Source organism: Struthio camelus, chromosome 5, assembly GCF_040807025.1.
Source record: "Struthio camelus isolate bStrCam1 chromosome 5, bStrCam1.hap1, whole genome shotgun sequence".
Taxonomy (NCBI): domain Eukaryota; kingdom Metazoa; phylum Chordata; class Aves; order Struthioniformes; family Struthionidae; genus Struthio; species Struthio camelus.
In genome coordinates, this window is record NC_090946.1 from 29,278,079 (window position 1) to 29,305,459 (window position 27,381).

A 27,381-nucleotide genomic window follows, 5' to 3' on the forward strand; every position below is an offset into this window, starting at 1 on the left:
AGGTCATAAACCAAAAACCCAAACTACTTCTTCCTTTTTTTTCCCCTACAGCTCACCAGTGTGCAGCTATAACTCAGTGCAGATTGCTGGAGCAAAACGTTTGAGTTGGATGGGGCTATGATGCAGACAGTGGAAACACGATATAAAATTTGCTTTCAGGTTTTATTATTCTCATAACGTTGTATTTCAGAGCAGAAAGGTCTGAATGACAGTCCGTTGTCCAGTTCAGTGGGTCTAGAGGAAAGCAGACCAGCTGTTTTACTTCTGCATCTTCAGTCTTTACTGAAGTCAAAACGACGCTACTCCAAAGATACATTTATTCTTGTCATGTGCCTTCTGGAAAAGCCTTAGATTATAGAAACGCTGCCTAAAACTCATTTTCTCCCTGGGCTCATCTGTCCAGAACAGGCTGTTTAAGGTGTCGATCACTTGGAGCAGGATGGTAGCTCTTACACCACTGGGGCACCAACATCTGGGTTTCATTCCAGAAACACTCTACACCTTCCACGGTTCCAGCTGCTAAAGCATTTTTTCTCGCTGGAAACGGGTTTAATGCTGTCCACCTGTGAAACTCCCACTCGTGTGACCTTCTCACCGAAACGCGCACACCGCATCCTTCACACGGAGGGGCACTGGCATCCAAATCAATCACAGACAGCAGGGAGAGTACATCCCTGTCACCTCGGCTGCCGCTTTTAAGACCTGTGGCTGACCGAGCAGAACCAGTCTCTTTCAAAGCAAAAAAGGCAGAACGCACCCGGGCCGACGTCGCCCGGCCGCCGGCCGCTCTAGGTGCGCAGCCCCCCGCCCCGGGCTTTCCGGGCGTACAACACCACAACAGAAAAGGCCGGGGGGTGGGGGGGAGGACAGGTCCCGGCAGATGCGCGGCCGCCGCGCTGCTCTGTGCTTTAGGCAGGCTGCGGGGCCGGCGGGGGGGGGGGCGGCTGCCTCCCCTTGCTCACCAGCCGGCCGCGCAACGGCCGCGCAACGGGCCGAGCGCTCACCGCTCCCAACATGGCGCCCGGCGTCGCCGCCCGGCAGCCGCTAGGGCCACGCGCCGGGGCGGGGCGGGGCGGGGCCAGGGCGCCCCCTGCGGGGCATCGCCCCGCCCCGCCCCGCCCCGCCCCGCCCCGCCCCGCGGCGCTGCGTCACTTCCGCGGAAGCCGGCGTGAGGAGAAGATGGCGGCGCTGGGCGAGCCGGTGCGGCTGGAGCGAGGTGAGTCTGTTCCCGGCTCTGCTGCCGCGGCCGGTCCGGTCCGGTCCGGTCCGGTCCGGTCCGGTCCGGTCCGGTCCGGTCCGCCGCTACTTGGGCCTGGGCCTGGGCCTGGGCCTGGGCCTGGGCCTGGGCCTGGCGCTGCCGAGCTGGGGCAGTCTCTCTCGGTCTCGGGCCCCAGGGACGCGCCCGGCCGGCCCGAGGCCGCGGGATGGCGGTGGCGGCCCGGCCCGGCCCGGCGCTGTGCGGGGCGGGTCTGCGCCGCCCTGGAGGCGGCGAGGGGGCAGCCGGGCAGCAGATGGCCCTTGAAAGTGTTTTCTCTCGGTGCCGGTTCCGTGCCTGCGTGGGTTGGTCTCGCTTCTCTGGCGTTTTCTTTCGGCAGGCGCCGAGGGTTTTTCTCTTGCTGGGCTTCGGCTTGTGAGCGGGTGGCGGCGGGCGCTCCGCCGGCCCTCGCCCCGACCGGCTGTAGGTGCGTGTGTGCAGCGCCCTCGCTGGGGTCAAAACTTCCGCCAGCAATTTACGCGACCAGCTGACTCCTTGTTTCTGCCTTTTCCACTGGATTGTTTACTCTTGATCAAAGCTAAATTCTTGAGTTTAATTTACTGCACTGTGTCTTAGCAGCAGGCCTTGTTTTTTTTTTTTTTTTGTACAGGAAACTTTGCATGAACAAACAAAACATTTGGTCATGAATTTTGCTTAACTCTTTACACTTTCATGTTTCTGTCTTTGGCCTGACCTTGTCGTTTTCAGTGCTAAGTTGTACTGCTGATATTGTGTAGTATGTAAGTAGAAGCAGATAAAATCCAAAACTGAATTGTCTGTTTCTTCTGTAGTACACGTCTGTGTCTCTTATCCAGCATTCTATGAAGCAATAATAAATTCCCTTCAGTATGGCTCTTCAGAATTGTGCCAAGCCCACAGGAGCTCTGTGAGGGCATCCATGTATAAGCAGTATATATGACTGGTATATTAGGATGTATGTAAAAATAGTGAATGGAATATGGAATTTTAAAAGAATAACGAGAATCAAGAATTCTATTCTTGAAAAGCAAAGCAATTATATGAAGTGTAGGTGACTTAGTTGAATTGATTATTTTCCCATTGCCGTTCCCTTTGGGCCCACCATCTTTGCTCAGCATTCTAGATGCTTCTGTATGGATGTGTAACTACATATTTTATATGCCCACTTCTTTGTGGTTGATACTGTTAAGTGTTACTCACCACAGAATTCAGTTCTTCTGTTTGTCTCCTCTCCTTACTGTTCCACAAGTAAATCACTTGTAATGTGTGAGGGAAGGTCTGTAAATAGTACAGTACTTATGTAAGAACTTTACTTCCCACTCCACAGCTTATCTACCCTCCCTCCTCCAAAGCTTGTTAATTAGAGCAGCTGCTTTGGCGGTGGATTAGTTGCTCTTGGTAGGTCTGCTGAGTTAAACCTCAGGCAGCATCCCTGTCCACCTCATTACCCTGCCACTATGCTCTACGCATGAAAAACAAATCTGTGCAGTTACTTAGGGATCAATGGAACAAAGGAGCTATTTAAAGTCTTCTGGCACGTTAGTCTTTTGGAGAAAAGAAGAAAAAGGGACTACAGTATAATGTCTGTATAATGAAGCTACAGAAGTAAGCGCTTTCTTTACAGAAATAAACAACCTCTGTTAATTCTATGGGGTTGACTGCAAATAACCTTATGAATCGTTGTCAGCATGAAAATGAGCATTACTAATGTTGCTGGCGTATAGCATAAGAAAAGAGAGGCTACCGTAGAAAATGTGCTGATTTAAAGTGGTTACCATATGCTTACTATCAGGGCAAATGAAGATTCTCCCCTTCTGTTCTTTCCTCTAAGCTGTATCACAGCCACCACCACCCAGGTTCACGGGAGTGAAGCGATGAAACAACATTTAACGTTTTGAAGTTGTTCTTTTAGCTTAGTGATATATATGATAAATCGACATACACCTTAGGAATGCAGACTATTTGAACAGAAGCAGCAGAAGTGGTTATTTAGCAATGTCTAACAATGCAATGTCTGATGTTGCGTTTTTCCTCCTTTCTATGTTTTGTTCATACGTATGCATGTGCAGAGTGGAGGCATTTTGCCGGTTTTCCACGTTCTTGGTTTAAGTGTGTTTTCCTGTCAGCACTTCAATCTGGTATCTTGTGGTCACTAAACTTGTGAAGAACAGGCAACTAATTTAAAAAAGAGGAAAAGGTTCAAAGAAAATCCATTTTTAAATGATGTGTGAGTTGAGCTTTACAATGAGTTTTATGTTTTTTATCACCTACCTCTGGAGTTATTTTTGCATCATTTCTGGCTTTGAAGGATTTTAACAAGAAATCTGTAGTGTTCATTTCAGTCTCTGGTTCTGAACAGTTGGCCAAGCTATAGTGTTAATATAATGAGGAAGAAAGCTATCAGCTGATCATATCCCAAGCAGTAGTTCAGGAGGAAGCAGGCGAGATCAACAGAGCTGTTGGCATCCCTTTCTTTTGTTCTCTGTGCACAGCTGTAAGAAGAAGATACTTTACCGCCTTTTCCCAGCTGGCTAGTTCCTTTCCAAAGCAGTAGAGCATTGAGACAGAGTGAGTCTTCAGCTTTTGATTAGCATTGCATTGCTGCATTAGTTTGGTGTGAGAAAGTTATGCTCGTTTCACTTTCAAACTAGTATAACTAGGTCCTGTTAAGGTGGTAAAACAAAGTAACTGTTGGGGGGAGAAAGTGCTGCTAATGGGATCCGTTGTCTATACCTACCTGATCAAGAGAAGCACTGTGTTAAAAGCCAATTTGTAGAGTGCCGAGTACCCAACTTTCCTATTCTGTGTGTCTGCTTTGGTTTTTTACTTCTCAGCAATGTTCTGGTCCTTTGATCTGAATGCTCATTAATGGTGCAAGTGCATCTTCTGGTTTAGTTGCATCCAATTCGTGCACACTGTGTGTGTATTGTAGTCACCTTTTGGCAAGCTGAGTTGTGTGCCATCTCTTAGTCCGTGCTTTATGAAAGACACAGCTGGTTCCCAACCTACTACATTCTACCTTGGGGGGACGGGGAACACTCCGAGATAATGAATTCACTCATGTTATTGCTTAATTTGGTTCATGGACCACACTTCTCAGACTTGAGAACTGCTGTGTAGAATGGTACTCTTTTCTCTGTGTGCATGAAGTAGTTGTTTGTCTGCAAGATTTTAAATGGTAGTTATATTGTAATTTACGTACTTCTAGGCTTTTTTTTTTTTCATGAATATATGGAGTTTGTTGCAGGAACTGGAAGTGCTAATAGTGCAAAGGGAGGTGAATAACTTCTTTCCGTTTGTTGATTGTTTTGCTTCAAGCTGTTTGATGTGAGACTTCATGAAATTAAGAGAGTTTATACTCTTATTGCTAAATGTAGAGATTACTAAGAATTTTCATGAAAATGCATCATAAAAGATTGAAAGATTAATAAATGGTCCTGACTAGAATCTATTCAGTTTAATCAACTTCTGTGTTTTTAAATAAAATACAAAATGTGTATTAGGAAATTAAAAGCTTTAGCATTTTTTCGTTTTGTAATCTTTGTACGTACAGCAAATATGCATGCTTGTATGAAATGAGTTCTCTGAAGACTTGGGGTTAGTATGAGCTTAAAATTTTGTTTTTGATGTTTGTTGGGTTTAGATCCCCGATGCTTTTAAAGTATGAATAATGCTTGCCGAAAAACGCTTAGTTCTCATAGCATGTAGAAACCTTAACGCTCATCACCTTTTCCAAAGGAATATGTTTCAGTGCTGTAGCAATGGTGTTTTATTATCCTTCCTTAATGGTGATGAAGGATTTGTTCTGTGACTGTGACACAGACAGAGCTTTAACTGCGTTGGTGGTTGAGCAGTGTATGAAGTGTATTAAGTCATACCTGATTTAAGTGAGTGTATCACCTGATCTCAGTGTAGTAGTCTGTAAGATGTTGCTGATTTGATACCTTACAAAAGTGGCAAAAGACAATACGCAGTTACGTCTGTCCAATGTGTTCCGCCTTAATTTGAGAACATAACAAGCAGTGTCTTTCCATCTTCTTATGTAAGTTCCCAAACTTGTCTCCTCTTTCCTTAAGCTTTTTGAGCCATTAGGATTTCATGCTTGTTTCATGTCCTCGTTGCTGACACAGTGCCATCAAGCAGACATGCATTCACATGAAAAGTGGTTGCCTAAAGGTTAGCTACTGAAAAAAGTAGTAGCGTGTTTGGGACGTACCTTTGTTCCACACTTCATCCATCTGAAATTTTCTATGCCTTACTGGTATAGTAGAATGTATGATTAAATTGATCACTGCTTCTTTGTGCCCACTTGGTAATGAAAGTAATCCTTTGTATCTGCTTTTTGAAGAGACTGTTCTGCTTCTGTTCAAGGACTTATGTGATTCAGAATCATCGCCATTGTAATACTTGGGAAATAAAAGCAAGGCAAATAACGTGTGGTATTTTAGTCTTGTAGAGCTGCCAAGAGCATGTCACGTAGTGTTTTACTCATTTGATGCCCTTCTTGACTTGACTGGTCTAGAATCAAATCAGTCAGAGGGAGTTCAGTTTCACGCATGCACAAAGAAGTGCAGTTATGGGAACGTGAATGATTATGGTTTTTAAGAATAAATTTCTAGGAACTGCACAAAATGGTTTTGGTTCTGGATTCTAGACTACAGAATTCTCAACCAAGAATATCAAAAGGAGTTTGGGTTTTTTCCTGAGCACTTTGAAAAATCAGCCACATTTAGATAGTGTCTGTCTTTTGAGAAAGAAATGATGAAGTAGCAAGGAGAAAAAAGAAAGCATATTCACAAGTGAGTTTTCATCCAGCTTTTATGATTCCAACTGCTCTATTTAGCATCCAGGTGATAACAGTTGTAGAGGCTACTGTTGCCTCAGCAGGCCGGACAATTTTCAGCCCTTTTATAGGGAAAGCATTGAGTGTATCCTGTTGAACTAGTTTTTGAATGAAAAGGGAGCGTAAGTGTAGGTAAGGTGTTTTATGTGGTTGGAATAAAATGATATCGATGTGGTAGCTAAATTGTGAAGTTACGCATACAAAAATGTTGTTAGCGTATATTATATATCAGGGAAAAATTTCAGTCTGATTTAAACTTAAAAGAAAAATTACATTGTATCTTCAAAAATATACATAGCAATGATACTTTCATGTATTTCACAGATCGAATTGCAATGATCGACTGAAAAATAATAGTTTAAAATTAAGATTGTGTGATGTTTTATAGGTACATACTTGTATGGAAGAAATGTAGCTTTAGTATGTTGTGCATATAACACAACATTCTTAAAACATAGACTGTTATGTTCACTTAGTTAAAAATAGCCGTTCCTCATTACCAGCGCTTTATTTTTTTTGTAGATATCTGCAGAGCAATTGAGTTGCTGGAAAAATTACAGAGAAGTGGAGAAGTGCCACCACAAAAACTACAGGCTTTGCAGAGAGTCCTTCAAAGTGAATTCTGTAATGCTGTAAGGGAGGTAAGTTAACTTGATGTAAGGCATTACCTTGAGTTAAATAGTGTTATGCTTTTTTTCTCTGTATGCAGTACAATAATCTGAGTTTGTTCTTATCTAAAATTTATCTAGGGAAATTTAGGGTAATGTAGGTGTACTAAATAATAGATCAGAACAAAATTGCTTTTTTATTTTGAGAGGCTGCCCTGTTATCCTGTTGGCCTGTAAGAATGGGCAAAGCATGAATTGCCTCTGCTTCTTTAAGTCTTATCAGGAGTCAGCATCAGGATAGCTTTGCACCTCCTCATCTTCATTCCACATAGTCTTTCAGAGACTTTTCCATATCTCCAGTCAGGGTTATTACGCTAGCCATAAGCACTTCTATGTTCATGACGGAATCTGAATGCTGTGGAAGTAGGGAGGGTTTGGGCTAAGACCTAGATATGCCTCGATAATATGCTGAGCGATAAAGATTTTGAGAGAATTGTTTCATCTACCTGTGGTAGGTTGTCACTTGACCCCTTGTAGCGGGTTGGGAGTAACATTTTTATTAGAAGTCTAGGCCTTTTATTTTACATATTCAAGTTATAACAGGTAGTTTGTCATATGAGCTAAGCAGATCTCTGTTTTTCCTCATACTTAAGTTGTTTTGTTCCTAAAGGTGTACGAGCACGTATATGAAACGGTGGACATCAGCAGTAGCCCAGAAGTTAGAGCTAATGCAACAGCAAAGGTAAAAGGCAAATTATAACTTCAGAAAACACAGCAGTCTGTTACATTAGAAGCAGAAAGAAGGTTATTAAAATGCAGAAGGGCATTATCTGGATGTCTGGGTGGACAAGTGTAAAATGGATAAGCGTAATGGGTCGTTACAAGGTATAACAAAATATTTGTTATTTTTAAATACTGACTTTTAAATTTTATTCTTAGGTTTCTAAATTTTTCATGCTAGTGTTGCGTTTAATCTCATTTGTCTTAATATTTAAATACCTTGAAAGAGAAGTACTTTTTTAACCTGCTCACTGTCTCTAGCCAAGGGTTCTATATTTCATTTCTTATAAATAGGAAATCTTGTTTCTTACAGGCTACTGTAGCTGCATTTGCTGCTAGTGAAGGTCATTCCCATCCCAGAGTGGTTGAACTGCCAAAAACCGAAGAAGGTCTTGGATTCAACATCATGGGAGGCAAAGAACAAAATTCTCCAATCTATATCTCTCGAATTATCCCAGGCGGTATAGCTGATAGACATGGGGGCCTGAAACGTGGAGATCAGCTTCTTTCTGTAAATGGAGTGGTAGGAATTGGTTTTCACTTTACGTAGCAGTAGCTGTTTGTTTCCACTTGAGGGCATACAGAGCATATATATGCTACAAGCTCTATGTCGTCTTTTAATTTTGGCAAAATTGCTTCTTTTTTTTTTTCTTCTCTCTGTAAGAACAACCTTAGGTTTCTAAAGAGTTGTGTGCCACGAGAGTTCTTGGGTTATGCTGTGATTACCTGTCTAAACTGGGAAGTGTGCAATTTAGGTGAATATTTCAGATTCTGAGAGGTTATATAAATCTAGCATTAAAATGTCCTTACAGCTGCTACTTTCGTCCCGGTTTGATGCAGATTTTAATATAGTTTTCTGCACCTTCTAAGTCAAGTAGTAAATTATGCTATGTTGCTTTAGACTGAAGTGAGGTGTTTTGATATAGTTATCCCAATAAAAATGCTAATAATGAAAGCTGTAACAAGACAGAACTGCAAGGTGCTATCTTTAGTTGTGTGATCTTTTGACTTAAGTGCTGAGCTTCGAAGAACAAACTTTCTAGCTTATTTTAAGAAGGAGTCTGTCTTAAGTTTTACTGTGGATATTTATTCTTAATAAGGATCTTCTGAAGAGTTACAATACAAAAAGAAAACCTTGAGGTGACTAGAAAGAGGAGGCTATAGACAAGCTTTCAAGACAGCTGTTGGTCAAATGCACATAAATAGCTCTCCAACTTTTAGTTTTATTTTCAGAAGTTTTTATCATATGCTAACCTAAAATTCATGTTCTCTATGTCTGTTAACCTAATTTTATTTTAAGACTGAGGGTTAAACTAAGTCCTGTGCTCTTTATCCAAAGCAATATTCTTGACATGTGAAAGAAATGCATACTTACTGGGTGTCTATACTCTGGAAAGTCCCTGCTAGTGCAGACCTGTGGCATACTTGTCTCCTCACTGTTACCTGGTCCTACTGTCTTTTTTTCAGGAGACATGGGAGAAATCCCGGCCAAAGTGATGCAACTGTCCTTGGCCTTGCCTGCCTGTTACCTGCCCCTTGATACTTCAAAGTATAGAGCTGTCCTCAGATTAGGCGTTCCTTGCCCACAAACTTTCTTTGAAAACACACATGGGTGCACCTCGGCAGTGCTGACTATGCCTGTCAGACAGTTGGTACAGCTGACAATGACTGTATGTAATATAACCACTGTAAGAATATGGTGAGGGAGTGCTTAAAATACTTTTGAGAATACAAGAGTGGTCTCGGAGGACAAATCTTCCTTCTGATATTTGCAGATGGCTTCCCATCAACTTAATGCACATGTGAGGCAGGCATTGTCTTTTAATAATTGTAGTGCTAATATAGTTCTTAAAAACAATTTTTACTGTGCTGCTGCCAAGACTACGATCCATGTCTCTTAAAAGAAGTATTCCTTTCCACTGGGAGATTTTGCGTGTACTCCAGAGCTTTAGGTATTTTGATTTATTTAAACATAGAACTTTACAAACTTTTCATTCCCAGTTTTAAACAGAACAGCTTCCACATCCACTTGAATAACATAAATGAAAACATTCAAAAGTATGTGTTGTCTGAAGAAGAACACAGAAGAGAAATAACCTTTTTAACTGTTATCTTTCCTTCTGCAAGTAACTTATAGTAACGGGGAAGCCCTCCAGTCAACAAGTACATCAGCTGCTTTCTAGTTTTAATAGCATTGGTGGGAGGTAGACTTGGGGTAGTCCCACTGTTGCGTTTGATAAATTTGGGAAAAATAAGTTTTGCCCATAAAATGTATGATATTCAGGAATTTATATTTGGATGCTGTAGTTGACAATTGTTGCTCAAATATTGTAATTAGATTAATGTAGTATAACTCTAATAAATTATCAGAGTTGGTTTAGGAAAGTATTAATCTGTTCTTGCTTAGTTGGGTTTAGGTTGTTTTTCATTAGTTTGGGACAAGTTAACTTGAATACCTTGCAGGACCATGGGGCAAGAATGTGTATGTGGGCACAGGATTGGCCTCATAGTGCATGTTAGGTGCTCTGTTGCAGGTGCACCCAGTATGTGCTCTCTTGCCATGCACTAACAGGATAATATCAAGAAGGCAGCTGTCTTGCAATAGTCTTTGGGTTCTTGCTTTTAGCTAAATGCAAGATAATTTGAGGTAGCCTATTAAGCAAAATGAAGATGAGCATTGAATTTAAAATTCATGATGAAAGAAGAAAAATAATGTTGGTTTTAAAAACAAATTGGTATTCTGAAGTCATTGATTTTTTTGGAGTATAATTTTTTTAGGCATCTTGCCTGATATGCTCCTTACTTCACTTAGTGTGCAAATACAGAATCTAATAATTCAATGTAAGCCTGACCCAGAAGATCACTCTTATCAGTACTTTTTTTTTAATCGGTATATTTGTTTTCACCTCTTGCTTAGTGATTTGCTGAAGGATAAATCCTGAACTTGGATGACACTATTCTTGTGCAGCCTTGAAACTAATGTACTTTAATATTTGATTATGCAGAATTTTTGCAAAAAAAGGTGAAAGTGTTTTCAGTGTGTATATTCTTTACTAATATGATACTTAATGGTTTATGCTTTGCAGAGTGTTGAAGGTGAACACCATGAAAAAGCTGTAGAACTGCTGAAAGCAGCTCAAGGAAAGGTTAAATTAGTTGTACGATACACACCGAAGGTTCTGGAAGAAATGGAGTCAAGATTTGAAAAAATGAGATCAGCAAAACGCAGGCAGCAAAACTAACTTTGTATGTAATAATTTAAAGAGAAAATATATTCCATTTACATTTTATAGTTTGCTTTGTTACTCAGTTGATCTACTGTCTGGGCTACAAAAGATGCTGCTGTTCTCATAGAATCGCAGAATTGCTGAGGTTGGAAGGGGCCTTGGAGAGCATCTGGTCCAACCCCCTGCTCAAAGGAGGGTCAACGAGAGCAGGTTGCCCAGGGCTGTGTCTAGTCAGGTTTTGAACATCTGCAAGGATGGAGACTCCACAGCCTCTTTGGGCAACCTGGTCCAGTGTTGAGTCCAGTGTTGTTTTTTTACCCTCACAGTAAAAAAAATCCTTTATACTTAAAAGGAATTTCCTGTACTTCAGTTTGTGTCCGTTGCCTTTTGTCCTTTCACTGGGCACCACTGAGAAGAGTCTGGCTGCATCTTTTTTATGCCCTCCCATAAGATACTTAAACACACTGATAAGATTCCTCAGAGGCTTCTCTTCTCCAGCTGAACAGTCCCAGCTCTTTCAGCCTCTCCTCGTATGTCAGATGCTCCAATCCCTTCATTATCTTTGTGGCCCTTTGCTGGACTTGCTCCAGTAAGTTCACGACTCTTATCCTGGGGATCCCAGAATTGGACACAGCACTCCAGATGTGGTCCCACCAGTGCTGAGTGCGGGGGAAGGATCATCTCCCTTGACCTGCTGGCACTGCTCTGCTTAATGCTGCCCAGGAGCCTGTCAGCTGCCTCTGCTGCAAGGGTACATCGCTGGCTCATGGTTAGGTTGTCCACCAGGACTCCCAGGTCCTTCTCTGCAAAGCTGCTCCCCGGCCAGTCAGCCCCCAGCCTGTACTGGCACATGGGGTTATTTATCCCCAGGGCGGGGCTTTGCACTTCCCTTTGTTGAACTTCATGAGGTTCCCCTCTGCCTGTTTTTCCAGGCTGTCGAGGTCCTTCTGAATGGCAGCCCAACTGCTCCTCCTAGTTTGGTATCATCTGCAAACTTGTTGGGGGTGCACTCTGTCCCATCATTCCGGTCACTAATTAAGATGTTAAAACAGTATTGGTCCAAGTATCAACCCCTCGGGCACATCACTAGTGACCAGCTTCCTGCTGGCTTTGTGCAGCTGATCATAACCCTTTGCATCTGGCAATTCAGCCATTTCCAAAATGCTCTGGTTTTGGTTTCCATGTATTTTTCTCTGCTTAAAAATGTGTACTTTTAAAATGGCCTAAGTTATCCTGAAAAATCATGTATGTTAATATTTCTATTGAGTTGACTTTTATAAATCTTTTTCAGGTCAGAACCTTTAAGCATGAAGCAAACTTGCAGATTTTTTCAAAGGTGTTTAATAAGAGATTTCTACAGTTGACATCAGTTTTCTTAGCCTACTTTCTTTTGGCATTATTTAAAACTGAATCCACAGGTTTTTTTGCTAAATGATTTTGGAAGCAAAGATTATGTAGCAGGATTTTGGCACTTTCCTGAAAACGTGTTATATATCAACTGCAAAAACCTAATCATGATCTACTGTGTACTGAAAATGATACTAGATTTTTGTAGTTTTTTTGGTGAGTACATTATTTTTACACTTCTGCTATATCATAACTCGTTACTCTGGAAGTTTTATTACCTCGCCTGTAAATAACTTACAATTGGTATTCATTTATAATGACTTTGTAATAGCTGACACTTACAAACTTGCAACAATCATTCCTATAACTTATATTATTTTGTACTAATTTTGGAGCAGTTAAGGGAATAAGATGTAATTGTGATGACAGTTCTGGATTGACTCTCTATATGTATTTTTGTATTTAGAAAAAAGCAAAATATGTTAATGCAGTGCAAAAAAGTCCAGATGTTTCCCTGACTTTCTACTATTGTTTAAAAAAAAAATGTTCATCTGAATTGTCATACCTGCATTGAGCTTTCAGTATGTTCAGTTGTAATCTTCTCTTACAGGGTGACTGTGCAAGATTTGGAATAGCTAGTACCTAAATTATTGTCATGTTTGTAAGGGTAAAAAGTTGTGAGGCTTATGCTAAGTTACCCTGATGTTTGAACTTGTCAGGGATTTATCACTGACTGCTTCTGATTTGGAGGGTTCTTGTTTACTACAGAAGTAGTAGCATCAGCATCCATATAAAACTTGACATGGAATGCTGTGAAGTGCAAGGAAATCTCAAGGTATAAGCAATTAATGTCTTGTCTCAAGCATGTGTGATGGAAGCACTGTTGTATCCTATATTGAAGAAACTGTTTTTCTGGACAGTGGGACACTTGGAATCTGCCAGGTTTGGGCCTGTACTTAGTAGTGTGGTGGGGTTTTTTGTTTTGGGGGGGTTTTATCTTCACCTTTTGGTATGTATCTAGAATTAACTTGACTGTCTACTGGGTGTCTGTTCACTCGAAAGGCAGCTATGACTGCATCCTAATGACTGTTAGGAAGTTGATTCTTAGAGGTTTACACTGAGAAGTGCAGTTCTTACTACATGGCTAATCTCTAGTCTCTTCCCATGGGCCAGTTTGCGTTGTGAATTTAATTCAATATGTGAAAAAAAGTAAAAGGTTAAAGATCTAAAAAAGACAGCGTGAATTTTGTGCTTTGTCAGTTGATCTATTGGAAAAGAAGTAACAAAGGACCGTCACAGATAAGTGAGAAATGTGGTTGCTTTCTGCATGTTTGTAAGCATGGTGAGCCTGCCAAGAGAAAATTGATTTTTTTTAAAGATATCGATAATTTGAAAATGCAATATAAATATTTATCAGTTAGATGACATTGAGCACTGAATTGCATGGTTGAGTATCTGTCATAGGCCTCTTTGAAAAGGCTTCATGTTACTGATAGGACCATGATGTTGAATTGTATATTTTTATGGAACAACTAATGTTTGAAGTATTGAGACCAAAATCACTAGTTAGACAAATCATGGATGTGTTTTAATTTAATTGTAAAATAGTAGAGATTTGTTTTAGAGAGAGAGGAAAAAAAAATATATATATATATATAAAGGAATGTATGGGTACAAGATAGAAATGTGTGTTTTAAGACCTGTATCCCTTGTGTTACTGAAAAGCGGTGTTTTCTGTTACTCTAAGGAAATATTTACTTTAGTGTAACTAGAGCTGCTAAATGCAGTAGCATTTTTCATTCTGAACTGTAGCATTTGGATACAGTTTGTCAACTACTACAAAATGTGGGGAGGCTTCTCTGGACCTAAAGCTGTTGTATGTGTAAGATTTCATAGAAAGTCTTAAAATGGCAACAACAAAAAAACTCCCAGCAAACAAAACTCATCAACAGTCATCTTTAATACTATGAAAACCTTATAATGTTAAGGAAAGGATGGAATAAAATATACCAAGAAACTCAGTCTTTATTACTACTGAGCAGTGCCTGTACTGTTTTAATATGCAGTCCCTACACACTTGATGTACTTGAGTATGTGAATGAGTTAAGAGGTATCATTTCTGCAGATAACTTCTGCATCTGTTGCTGCTGTGAGGGATATTTGGGTTTTATCAACAGGAAAATAAAAGTTGAATTTCACATGTGGTGTTTGTGCATTTTTTCTCACTTTCCATTTTTGAGTGCTCAGACAGCTGTAACTGGGGGTTCATAATCTCTAGGTTATACAAGAATATCATGAATGACTGGCTGTGCAAAGAGGATAGTTTTAAATCTAGTTTTTAGCTTGCTCCCCTAATTGTGTATGAATGTTCATTTTTCTACCAATGTATTTTGTGATCTGTTGGAGAGAGGAAGAAAATCAGAAGGCTGTAAAGCATCTATATCTTGGATCCTCCTGCATTTCTTCTTAGTCTCAGCTGCACAGACTTACATGGTGTATATTACTCTGAGTCAGTGTTACCTTTTAACTGTTTAAAACAAGTATTTCAAGTAATGAGATGCTGAATTTCTTTAATTTCTTGTTTAAAGACTTTGTCAGCTTGTCAGCTCCCCAGAAAAATGTGCCTGTTTTGAAGTTATGAACTGAGATAAAGGCAGGAGAAATAGTTTGAGTCCTGAACGCAATTTTTTTAATGAGCAAACACACAATATAAATTTATCAAATGTAGGTAGGCTGGACTGTGAATTGAACACATGCAAAATATTTGTATGAATATTTGTTTTCTATTTGATATAGAGGACTGAAAACACATGAGATGGAAATGCAAAAACATTTTCAATTTGTTTTTTATAATCAAATCATGTTTATGGTCTGGCTTATGGGGTGCCTATCTCTTTTGCTAAATATGGTTCAAATTCAGAGAGAGAAATTGTTCATTTCAATCTAAGGCTTATAACCAATCGAAGGCTGAGTGAAGTTAATGTCATAAGTTAGAAGTCTGAAAGTCTGTCTACCTGTTTTTTTAATTGCAATTAGACTAACTATTTTGATTTTTAAAACAACTGATAAAATTGTGTTGATGAAACGTGCCTTATTTCTAACTTGTGTTTTCAACTTTGATCTAGCAGTCAAGATACAAATGAAGCTGGAAGAGTACTCTGTCAAAGCTTGCGTCTCATCTTAAACATGAATGGGCTGAGGAAAGAAACTCGTTCATGTACTAAATAGACGAGAAAGCTTTAATGTTTTACTGCGAAATTATTTTCCTGCCTTCAGACCACTTGTTGTGGAAATTGAGGCTGGGTTTGATGCTATAAGTGTTTTCACTCTAATTTTAAAACGAAAATGCTGATTTGAAAAAGCAAAACTTCCTCAGCATCTGACACTGGCTACACAGCAGCATAAATTCAGTCAAACAGTTGGCTACTGCACTCCTGTAGCCTTCCCGTTCTCAATTACGAACACTTGCTCCTTGCTTGTATTGGCATGCCTTTGTCACCAGGTACTGAGCTATTTCAACTCAGAAAACTAAAAGAAACCAATAACTGCTGTGTTTTGGTTTAAGCTAATTTTCAGCTGCCTTAGGTGAACTCAAACGGCTCTGTGTGGGGTCAAAGGAATAGCAGTGTCAGGGCAAGGAAAGGGTGAGACTAGGTACACAAACTGATTGTGATTACTGGATGCCCAGAGCAGCTTGAATTACAATGATTCTTGCTAATTCGTGAAGATAGCAATGTGAGAGGTTCCTGTAATCTTTTGCTGTGTAAATGCATTGAACAGAAGCTAGTTTTCCAGTGTCTTGAACTGAGCTATGTTCCTATGTAAACTGCAGGGAAGTTGCTTAAACAAATTCTGCAACTCTATATATAGAGTATAGATATTGGGAGGTAGTAGGAGAAAGCAATGGCTTAATATGGCAAACAAGAAATTGTAATCCTTTCTGCAGCCATCTCCAAACAAAGACATTCTTGTAGCGTGGTTTGACTGGGCTGTTGTGGTACACTTGAAATGGTCAAAACAGCCAAGCGAGAATACCATAATACAGTCATGGTAATTATCCTTAGTTTGTCTCTTCTTGTAACGATGCTTTCCAGCTTTCAGTCTTTAAAAATGAATGAAAAAAATCCCACAAAGTTGAAAATTGCATACTACAAGGTACTTGCTGTCAATTTAATGCCAGTAAAAGTTTTGGATGTAGTGCTCACATTTATGGCAAAACTTCCTTGGAGCTCTGCTGTCCTTAGCCCAGCCATTTGAAAGCTCTGAACTTGAGAGAGTGAATTCATCAACAGAAAATCTAAAATTCAGTATTGTGTTTCAGGATAAGATTGATAGCTACTTTTGCACATGAAAACAAACAAAAAAGCTGCAACAGAAGTTCCAGGGAAGCCTTTGAAATTGTGATTAGCATTGAATTCAAAGTTTTGATGTTGTTTTCAAGCCCTGTTTTAGATCCAGCAGGACAAAATTTTGAAAAATAATAATAAGGATCTCTTTGCATCTCTTTTTTAGTGACTAGAGTACTTTATTGGCAGCAAAGCCTTAAAAAGTCTTCAGCTCAAATGCATGCTAATTATTCTTCCCACTCTTCAAAGAAAAAAAGAAAAGGAAGGGGTATTGCTGAGTCTCAGAATGTGTAACAAACTTGATCTATGAATTCCAAAAATGAGCAGTCCTCATATATTTATGTAACCTTTATATCTGTTAAATTCTGCTGTTTGATACACTTAAATCTTTTGTATATAGAAAGCCTCCCATTAATGCAAAAGATCAATATTTTTCAATTTTGCTGGGCATTCATATTCAGTCTTATAAAATCTTGCATTGGAAAGATGTGTCCTGTTGATAAATGGTGATATTCAAATAGTAGGGTCTTTTTCCTCTAATGTGAATCTTTCCCCTTGCTTCTCACTAATTTTTGTAATGGTATGTTATTTCCCTGGCTAGGTAATTCATTTTGATAGCCCAGAAGGCAAACATGAATAGCAGAGAGTTGCCTAGATTACTGTATGAAGTTACTGGATTTTTTTTGCCCGACATATGTTGTGTTTTAGGCACTAAGATACGGGTTCTTCCATGTTGTCTATTTTCTCAGTGATTATGCAGAAAATGAATCTGTGGAGTGCAGGGAAAAAAACCTTAAAAAACCTAAGCCAACAACAAGAAGTCATCTTCCTGCGTAGTGCAACTCTTAACTTGTATACTTCAAAAGGTAAGCTAAACCACCTGTATGTGGTTCTTATCTAATCACAGCTCAGCTTCTCCTCTGAGCAGTGCAGTGGGATTGTCTGAATAAAATCTAATCTGTGTTGGAGACTGGATGGCTAGCAGCAGGGGAATAAGTCATTAAGCCTTTCACCTACTTGAAGTGGTTGTGGGTAAAAGGCAAAAAGTTAGTGATTTATTATATTGTTTGTATTGCAGTAGCGCCTACAAGTCCCTGTTTTGAATCAGGATCCTATTGTATTTTGCACTGTACAAATGCAGAACAAATAGTTTGGCTCCAAAGAGCCTCAATCTATTGCTAAGAAATCATATATTTTGTGACTGGTATTGTTAGTAAGATAAGAACTTAAATACAATAGAAAATTAAATAAGACTTTTCTTCTTGCAGAGTTTCCTCTGATTTCATTTTTGGCTAACACTTTTTTTTTTTCCTCCAAAAAGTACAAAAGTCAAGTCTGCCCCTCACCATGAGCTGACAGTCTGCGATGGCATACACCTGCTCTGGTGTTTGTATTACAACTTGGTGGGTTTTGGCAGACACATCACCATAATCTTACTGAAACTTTGAGAGCCTTCTGTAGCCACACTTTTTTTTTTTTTTTTTCAGTCATCTCAAACGTGTCCTGTGATAAATATGAAGCCCCTAAGAAGTTATATATTTGACAGATCTGCTGTTTTGTGAAAGGACCAAATAGATTTAACAATCTGCTTCTGGCATTAACAAATTGCTATTTGACATCTCTAGCTACAGAGAGCAACTGCTTTAGATAAGTGTGATGAGGGCGAATTCATGTGAAATAGCAAGAATAATTCTAGTTAGGCAAGCAGAGTACAACTACTTAAAAAATGAAGAATAGAGCCTCCTGAGCCTACTCTTCTCTAGGCTGAACAGGCCCAGCTCCTTCAGCCTTTCTTTGTATGAGATGCTCCAGGCCCTTAATCACCTTAGTAGCCCTTTGCTGGACTTGCTCCAGGAGTTCCATGTCTCTCTCGTACTGGGGAGCCCAGAGCTGGACACGGTACTCCAGGTGAGGCCTCACCAGGGCTGAGTAGAGGGGGAGGTTCACCTCCCTCGACCTGCTGGCAGCGCTCTTCCTAATGTACCCCTAGAAATATTTGGCCTTCTTGGCCCACATTGCTAGCTTATGGTCAACTTGTTGTCCACCAGGACTTCCAGGTCCTTCTCGGCAGAGCTACTTTCCAACAGGTCAACCCCCAGCCTGTCCTCGTGCCTGGGGTTATTCCTCCCCAGGTGCGGGACCCTGCACTTGCCTTTGAACTTCATGAGGTTCCTCTCTACCCATCTCTAGCCTGCTGAGATCCTTCTGGCAGCACAGCCCACTGAGGTATCAGCCACTCCTCCCAGTTTTGTATCATTAGCGAACTTGCTGAGAGGTACTCTGTCCCTTCATCCAGGTCACTGATGAATAAGTTGAACAACACTGGGCCCAGTGTTGACCCCTGGGGTACACTGCTGGATATAGGCCTCCAACTAGACTCTGCACAGCTCACCACAACCCTCTGAGCTCTGCCATCCAGCCAGTTCTCAATCCACCTCACTGTCTACTCATCCAGCCTGGACTTCCTGAGCTTGCCTATGAGGATGTGATGGGAGACAGTGTCAAAAGCCTTGCTGAAGTTCAGGTAGGCAACATCCAGTGCTCTCCCCTCATCTCTCCAGCCAGTTGTCCCATCAGAGAAGGCTATCAGATTGGTCAAGCATGATTTCCCTTTGGTGAATCCATGCTGACTACTCCTGATCACCTTCTTGTCCTCCAGATGCTTAGTGAGGACCTCCAGGAGGAGCTGTTCCATCACCTTTCCAGGGATGGAGGTGAGGCTGACTGGCCTGTAGTTCCCTGGGTCCTCCTTTTTGCCCTTTTTGAAGACTGGGATGATGTTTGCTTTCTTCCAGTCCTCAGGCACCTCTCCTGATTGCCATTTCAAAGATGATCGAGAGTGACCTAGCAAGGTCACTATAGGACAGACACCATAAAAATTCTTCCCATAATTAGTTGGCTACTGGCAAATAAGCTGATCCCCAAAGTGGAGAATCACTGATGGCCTCTAAAGAGGAAAAAAGAGTTATTTATCTGGATTTCTGTTTTGCAGCATACACCTCATCTGCAAATATTGAAGCCAAGCTTTGGGTTAAGCTTTGCTTGGCTTGGGCTGCTGGCTGGCTGAAAAAACATAACAACCTGTCTTGCATGATTTAAGAGCAAGAATGTTCTCTTGAAGAACAATAGCTCAGTGGCATTTGTAGCTGCTTGGTTTGCTTTGCAGGTGCAGTTATTTTGGCATTAACCTCATGCTGCAGAACAGAACTTGAACTTCACTGCATTGCAAGCCAGAAAGAAATCATGGGAAATAAGTTTCAAGTGAGCAAAAAGCAAGGACAAAATTTGGCAGGGAGGATAAAATAGACTCAAAATGATTAGTGTGCGTTTATGCCCCAGATTTTGAAGACAACTTAATACCTGACAGATCAACTTGATGATAAGTCTTAATTACTTAGTAATGGGGTCCTTCCCCATCTGTGCCCCCCCCCCCCCAAGATGCTAAGATACAAGCTACTTAAAATAAAGCTGGGATTATTCAGTTACCTCTGGTAATAGGAAATCTCCTTAAGCCTATTGAGTCAGTTGGCTTGTAACTTTCTTAAGAGCTTTTCAAAATACCAGTGCAAAGTTGGTTCTGTAGAAACCAAGGCACCCACAAGTTAATAATTTGTTTACACTTCAAAATATGAATAAAAATACATTTTTGGTCTGTTTCACTACAATGTTTGTGTGAGAGACATAGAACAGCATAGATCCTGACAAAGTGTAGGTAACAATGAGGCTCCATGTGCAGTAAGAAACTAGTTTCATGGTAGTTAATGTGGTTACTTCAGAGAATGTGCCAAAATGAGTTATTTGGCATGCGCACAACATGACTTAGATCAATGTACTGCATCTTGGAATGTTATTTGGTTAATTTATACTAAAACAAAATCTATCTCAAACCTCTGTGGAGTGTCTTAGTGTGTCCTAGGTCTTCATCAGGGTTATATTGTTAGCTATAGCATGAACGTTTGTATTGTATATGTCTTTAGCTATGTGTTAGAAATAAATCATTTAACTTGTTAGCACTATGGAATTTTCAGTAATGAAAAGAGCACAAGGTGCAATCATCCCTTTATGACTCCATGTATTTCTCCATGCGTATTTTCTTCCAAAGCATTAGGGTTATTCTGTGATGATGATATGCTATGTATCAAATAGTTTTTTGTTTGATAAAGAACTTAGAAGTTAAGTTATTCACTGTAACACAGGAGATTTAATAGTATTTTGCTAAACAGCTTTAGGAGCACGTGCATGGTATGAGAATAATTTCCATGTGAGGGCCTTGCCATTGAAGTTAAATTTACTTCTTTACATTGCTTAGGTTCCACTTTAATTTTTCCAAACAGGCCTTAAGCAGGATTTAATGCTACGTAATCCTCTCAGCTGGTCCTCTGCAAAGACAGATTTCACCCTTAAAACACTGGGTTGGTTGGTTGGTTTTTAATTCCTAGTGTCATGCCTTGCCCTAAATTCTATGTTGGTCAGGGCTTCAGTGGCTAAAACAAAAGTCAAAAATAGATATAGGTTGATCTTTTATTTAAAAAAAAAAAAAAAAAAAGTCGGTCATTCGTTATAGAGGATGTAGCAAAAGGAGGCATCAGCAGGCAGAGCTGATAGGCAGAGCTCCGTTCACATAGGAGCGGAGCTCAGCCCCGGCGGTGGGATCTTGCCGAGCTCTCACCACGCACCCGCTAGGTGCTGCCAGCGCGCTGCCTCTGCCTGCCCCGCTGCTCGCAGGCTCAGGGATCTGCTGTTCCCTTGGCTCATCTTTTCAAGGAAAGTGCTGGTCTCGCTTTTTGTTAGTTGTCTATATATCAAGTAATACGCAAAAAAGTATAACATACATATCTGGGCTTTTTAGTGATTGAATTAACTGGGACTTCAAGAGAGTAGGTTTTATTCTTACAGACTGTTTTCCACCTGTGGAACCTATTCAGCCCTTAATAACAATGGCTCTGTCTTAACTTTCTTTGTTATCCCTTCCCTATTAAGTATTTGCCGACTATATGTAAACCTTCTCGTAATGAGATGATCTCACTTTGGCTGTCATTTTATTTGGCTAAATACTAAGTTTTTCATACGAGAGTGTCTGTAGAAAATCTTGATCACACATTATCTGCGATTAATATTTGATGTAAGAAAATCAACACTTAAAAGGGTGACGACTTGCACTCTAGCATAGATCACTGCAGTTCCTTTAAAATTCTGTGACATCGACAGAGAAGTCATGAAGACCCCTCGGGCAAAACTCAGCGCACCTAATATTTTTAAAACTCTGTACAAGCAAGGAAATAGAACAACTCACTGCTAAACTGATGGACAACTAACTGATAGTTTAAGAAGAGTTTGTGGCACCAGTGTGTGAATGACAGCTGGCACCAGGAGTATATCTTAGGCTCTGAGGTTTCAGTAAGAGCCGCTGAACACCCAGCGAAGGCAGAAAATGAGCCCAAAGCGCCCAGCCCAGCGGTGATGGGAGTTAACGGCAACTCTCCTCAGCAGTGAGAAAACATTATAGAAATAAGTGTCTGTGTTTGAGGAACAAAACCTTTCCACCCCCGTGATGTACGTTACTGGCACAGTAGTGTAAAGTGAGGGCGCTGAAGGGCAAGAGAGCGGTCGTCCGTTGCCCATGTTGATAGAGGGCTCCAGTCATAAAACGCCCTGTTATCAGACAGTGCGGATTACTGAATTCACCATCGTGGCTTCTTTCTGGAGATCACAGGGCCCCGTATGAGTCTGTTGGCCTGATGCAGGTCTGAGAAATGTGTCGAATTACTGCAAAGCGTGTACAAAGCTGCATGGTGCCCTGTTCTGAAGCAGCATATCCATGGTGAGACTGAAGCAAGAGAGGTGCGCGGTGTGTGCTGGTCTGTGGCGTTTTGCCAAGGGTCTGCGGTTTTGGTGTGATTCATCTGGAAGCATGAAAACCTGGAGTCCCACTGGGGAGAAGATCAAACTCCGCGTTGCTTTTCAGGATGGGGAGTGGAAAGGAGGGGAAACTGCTTGATGGGCAGGTACGGACTGCTGCTGACTTCCTGCTTGCTTTACTAAAGTAGGACAAAGATGTTTTGTGCTCTCTACTTATAGTGGAATATTGTACCATCTTTTAAAGTACGATGCATAACAGAAGTTAAAGCTTGTTTTAGCACCTTTCCTTACAACTTTATGGAATACAGACTGTCATGAATATGGGACTAAAATCTAACCTTGTTTTGCCCTAAATCACTTTTTATTTCCTATTTTTATTCCTATTTTTATTTCCTACCTGACATAGAGTTACTGAGTGGTACAAAAAATTAATTTGTTATGTTATGATGCTATTACCTTATAGTGGGGATTGCCCTTTCTTTTCTTTGAAGGGGAATACTTAGCACTGGGGAATCTTCAGTGCTAACTCTAGACAGCAGAGGGTCTGGTATTTCTAGGGTGGAAAAAAATGTAACTTTTCTGTGGATGTCTTCTCTTTGTAGATGAACAAAACCAATAGGTGCATAGAAACAGAGGGCTGCAGAAGAACAAGAGAGAAAAGTGGGCTGATGATGGAGGGAGCGTATTATTTCTAGGGCAAGAGTTTAGAAGACAGATTTAAGACAGCTCAGCTAAAGAAAAGGCACCTGAAATAATGGTGGAAGAAGAAATCAGAAGGCCTCTTAAAATGGAGAAAGGGAAACTGGTAGCCTGAATGACCAGGGAAAAATTAAGAAGAAAAATGCAACTATAGCAGAGCTTTAAAGGATGGAAAAATAGTTTGCGTTGTTATTCTGTTTTTATCTAGATCTTTTTTTTTTTCCAGAAAAAAGTTCTGCAGGCATTGCAAGTCACTATTACTACAAAACAAAGTATGGTCTATGTTACTATTCATCTTCTGAACTCTGTGCAGCCATTGAAGGCCACTTCAGTTACCATTATTTGTGGTTAGTGAAGTGAGACACTCTGCGAAGTGAGTGTAAGCATGTAACAATGAATTTTTCCTTGTGTAGAAATATGTATGGAAAAGCATTCCTTTTAAATTTTTTTTCTGATTTCATTGTTACCTTTTTTGGCCAAGATAACCAGAAACCAGAGCTCTAAGACAGAACAGACCAGGGTATTTTTTCTTCTTTTCTCCAAAACTGGAAAATTGAGGGATAAATTTTGGACTCGGAGTGTTTTGACTCTGTGAAGGTAGTTAACAATGGCAAAACTGACCAGTGAGCAAGTCTTGCATGATACTTGCGGAGAGACATGGAAGTAAGCTCATCTTCGCCCAGTGCGGAAGGGGCTGGACCACCTGGCGATCAGGCTCTTGCCGACTGCTCTTGCTTCAGGGCAGCCCCTGGGCTGAGACCGTGCGGGCGTTAATCCGCGGTGCCTCTGGCCCTGGCAGTTGTTACAACAACACGCTTTTGCCTTGATGCGTTTCCTGTGCCGAAATCAACCCGGGAGAAGGACAAGAGATAACTGTGTGTGTATATATGGCCAAGCTTTGTCATACGTCCCTGAATTCAGCTGCTTCATGAGACCTTTGTGTAGAGCGGCCACGCAGGAAGTTCAACATGTATCCAAGGGACCTGATTTTGGCAGTGGTGAGTAACACTGTGCATATAAAATCCACGTGCCAGGAGCCGAATACCTGCTATAGAACAGAATTTCTTTAGCAGCTAGGCTGTCTAGAATGGCAAAATAGCATTAGCATTTTTAGAAGGGAATTATAACAATTGGAAAAACAATGGGAAGGAGCATACGAGACACAGACTGTGGCTGGAAGAAGTGATGTCTCTAGGCACTTTACTGTATACACTAGCTTCTTAAACACACCTGATCTTAAAGTTTCAGGTCTCCACTACATGGGTGCCTGGTTTTTAAATTTCACGAAACGACCATTTTTAGGCCCACAGTTTATCTTCTTTTCCCCTGCCTATGTCACTACAAGGAAGGAGTGATTAGACTAAATCTTAACCCAGAGTGAATGGTATCTTCTGTGGTGTACGTGTTAATGAGAGCTAACGAGAAGCTGTTCTAATTAAGTGCTGAAAGGATTTCTAAACTTCTGATTCCACTGCAGAGGTATCGGGTGGGAGTCTGCTGAACCCTGTGGAAACCTTGGATGGATTTTGGATCTGGCCCCGAGGCTTACACGAAGCGAGAAGTTGCACGGATGTGGATTGACCAAGGTTCAGGTGTGGTTACAGCAACTTTGTGCAGTTGCTGTTATTTTGGACTGAGGGTTCAATCACGACTGCAAACCTGGACCTGGCTTCAGGGAAATCAGGGGAGCTCCGCATACGCGTGGTGATTCCTCTCGTTTCCCGATTGCAATGCAGGCAGGTCCTCAAGTCACTTAACTTCTCCGTGCCTCCATATCCATCCATGCAGTGGACAAAATTATACCTGCGTGCCTCCCTGGCAGCAGGCCGCCTGGGGCCATCAGGCCAGGCCCCGGTGCCTTTGCAGGCTCGTTTCGGTTAGGTCTGTCTGTGCAGTGCCCTGCACGGGGTCGGGGCTAGAGCGAGCGACGAGTGAGAAGTACCAAGTGGTATTACCTGAGTGCTGCCATAACGTCTACCGTTTCTAGGAATACAGTGATTATAGAGAGCGCTGGGTGTAGGTGACCTGAGCTAAATGCGTAACGGACCCTTGCCTAGCAGTGTCTGTGGGTTAGAAGCATCCAAAAGAGGGCATGTAAAAAGCTGGTTAAAAAAAAGAAAAGCAGAACGCGTACAGGGACATATGCTCATAACAGCAAGAATAAATGGGTTTTCTTTTTTTTTTTTTTTTAGGCAAGCAAGGAAAGAAGACCACAGGCTGGCTGCCAGCGCAAGTTTGATTGCAATGTATAGGGTTTATAAAATCAAGACACCATAGGTGCTTTTCTATATGCCAAGGAAACAGTTCCTTAAAAGCACAAGAGTTTGCAGTAGAGTTTGTAAAGTAGCCACATCTGTTCGGGTCACAGGGAAGTGAAATGCTTAACAGTGTGTAAGGAAAGGAGAAGAGCAGTAGCCAGAACGCAGGAGAGGGACAAGCAGTTGAGGTGCGGGTCCTGGTGCACTGCATCTTGTATAAACCAATGGGAGGTAGTATCTGAGTCAAAGCATTTATGATGTCTTGCTGCAAATCCGAAAATGATTTTACATTGGCTGGGTGGTGCTTGTGGTGTGGGATAAGAGGCGGAGGAGGAGAGGGCTGGAGAAGGGGGAAATGGTATTCCAATAATTGCATAAACCTGCATGCGTTCATCTGTATGGCTAGCCTTGCCCCCTAGTTACCCTGCACATTTTTTGTGGTTTTTCAATTGCATTTTAATAATAAAAAGCATACCCTGTTGCCTGGCAAAGGAGCCACACAAATATTAAAATAACTGTTTATCCAGGAGCATGTCAAGGGCATTACTCACGTCAGGAAAGCGCGGCCTCGCCGCGCCTGCACGGGAACACGCAGGGTGGCTCTCAGAGGTGCCTGCTTCTGCGTGCGCCTATTTTGGCGTGCTTGGCCGCATCTTACAACGTCAATTTTGGAAACGCAGGCAGGCGGCCCGCGCTGCGGGGGTGAGAAGCGGTGGGGGGAGGGGGAGGGGGCGGTGTGGCCCCGCCCCCGCCGCTCAGCGCGCCCCGCCCGCGTTGGCCGCCGCCGCGCTTCGCTTTGCATATTCATGAGCGCCGCGTTCGCTCTGCGCCAATGGGGGGGCCGGGGCGGCTGCGCTATTAGCATATGCACCTCGTCGATCTGCATACAGCCGCCGCCGCTCGTAGCGACAGAGCGCGGCGCGGGCCGGGACGGAGCCGGCAGCCGGGGCCGGGTCCGCTGCCGCCGCCGCCGGACCGGGCGGGGCCGGGGCCGGGGTGCGGGAGCCGGGGCGGGGCGGGGCGCGACGCGAGCATGGCCGCGGCGGCCGGCGCCGCGCGGTACCTGCGATGAGCGCCGGGCCGGGCCGGGCCGGGCCGCGGCGAGCGGGGCTGACTGCCCGGGCACGGTGCTGAGGGGCCCGGCGGGCCGCGCCGCCGCCGCCGCCGCGGGGCTGCTGCTTTTTTTCATTTTTCTTTAAGCTATTTAATTTTCGGGGGGGCCGGGGGCGGGGGGGAGCCGCGGCGCGGGGGCCGGGGGGGGGGGAGGCTGGCGGTCGCGGCGGGGCCGGCGATGCGGTGCCTGGCGCTGCTGGGCCTCGTCGCCTGGGGCCTGGGCGGCTCGGCCGGGCCCAGCGGCGGCGCGTCCCCGCCGCCCTGCCCGGCCTCCTGCAGCTGCGACGGCGACCGCGGCGTCGACTGCTCCGGCCGGGGGCTGGCCGCCGTGCCGCCGGGACTCAGCGCCTTCACGCACGCCCTGTGAGTCGGGGGTCCGGGGGGGGGCGGCTGGGCCGGGGCCGGGCCTGGGCGGGGGGCGGCGGTTGTGCGTCCGGAGGGCCCGGCCGCCGCTCGCCCCGTCCCGCGAGAGCGGGCGGTCACCTTCGGTGCGCGGCGCGCGTAGGTGCAGGTAGTCAAGGGCGCCCTCGGGTTTGCAGCAGCTTTTTTTTTGGGGGGCGGGGGGCGGGTAAAGGGGGCCGTTGAGGTTGGCTTGCCGCGTTGCCCTGCGCGCATCGCAGGGAAATCGCAACTCTCGGGGCTGGCTTCTCGGCTGCTCCTCGGCAGGCGCCACATCCTCAAGCAGAGGCCGCCTGCTCGGTCTCGCGCAAAGTTTTAGTAATTCTCTCTCTCTCTCTCTCTTTTTTTTTTTTTTTTTTGGTAATAAAACTTTATTCGGGGAGCGAAGGCTCTCTTCTGTAGTCGGACGGCTGGAGAGGGATTTGCAGCTTTCAGTATGGTGGTTCTGCTAATCCACCAACCTGTGAAGTTTCACAATAAAACCTGTCAGTCTGGCCCCACTTCTCTGCGAAGGTTTAACAGGCCGTAGTGAGGTCTTGTATGGGCCAATGGTCAGGTCTGCTATTACTAAAGCTGCGCTGCTTTCATAAAACGTGATACAGAGCGCAGTACAGCCGGTTGTGGTGCCTGGCTTTAAATCAGTCCTGAACTCGTGAATTGTCAAAATG

At 42.8% G+C, this 27,381-nt stretch overlaps 2 protein-coding genes across 3 annotated transcripts in view; both read left to right on the plus strand.

Annotated features, from left to right (window-relative positions):
• The first annotated feature begins 1,142 nt into the window (after positions 1–1,142).
• Positions 1,143–14,237, plus strand: LIN7C (lin-7 homolog C, crumbs cell polarity complex component). Of its 2 annotated transcripts, XM_068945301.1 has the most exons (6): positions 1,143–1,216; positions 6,600–6,718; positions 7,356–7,427; positions 7,779–7,988; positions 10,552–10,711; positions 11,984–14,237. In XM_068945301.1, exons 1-5 carry the CDS (start codon positions 1,180–1,182, stop codon positions 10,705–10,707), a joined length of 594 nt encoding a protein of 197 aa, XP_068801402.1. In that variant the 5' UTR covers positions 1,143–1,179; the 3' UTR covers positions 10,708–10,711; positions 11,984–14,237. The 2 variants fall into 2 exon arrangements, with proteins under 2 accessions (XP_068801402.1, XP_068801401.1); XM_068945300.1 differs by having other exon boundaries at positions 10,552–14,237.
• Positions 14,238–26,480: 12,243 nt separating this feature from the next.
• Positions 26,481–27,381, plus strand: part of LGR4 (leucine rich repeat containing G protein-coupled receptor 4) — an 80,078-nt gene continuing 79,177 nt past the window's right edge. The window contains exon 1 of the mRNA XM_068945302.1: positions 26,481–26,677. Within this exon, the coding sequence (XP_068801403.1) occupies positions 26,493–26,677 (185 nt within the window). The 5' untranslated portion in view covers positions 26,481–26,492. The remainder of the gene's footprint in view (positions 26,678–27,381) is intronic.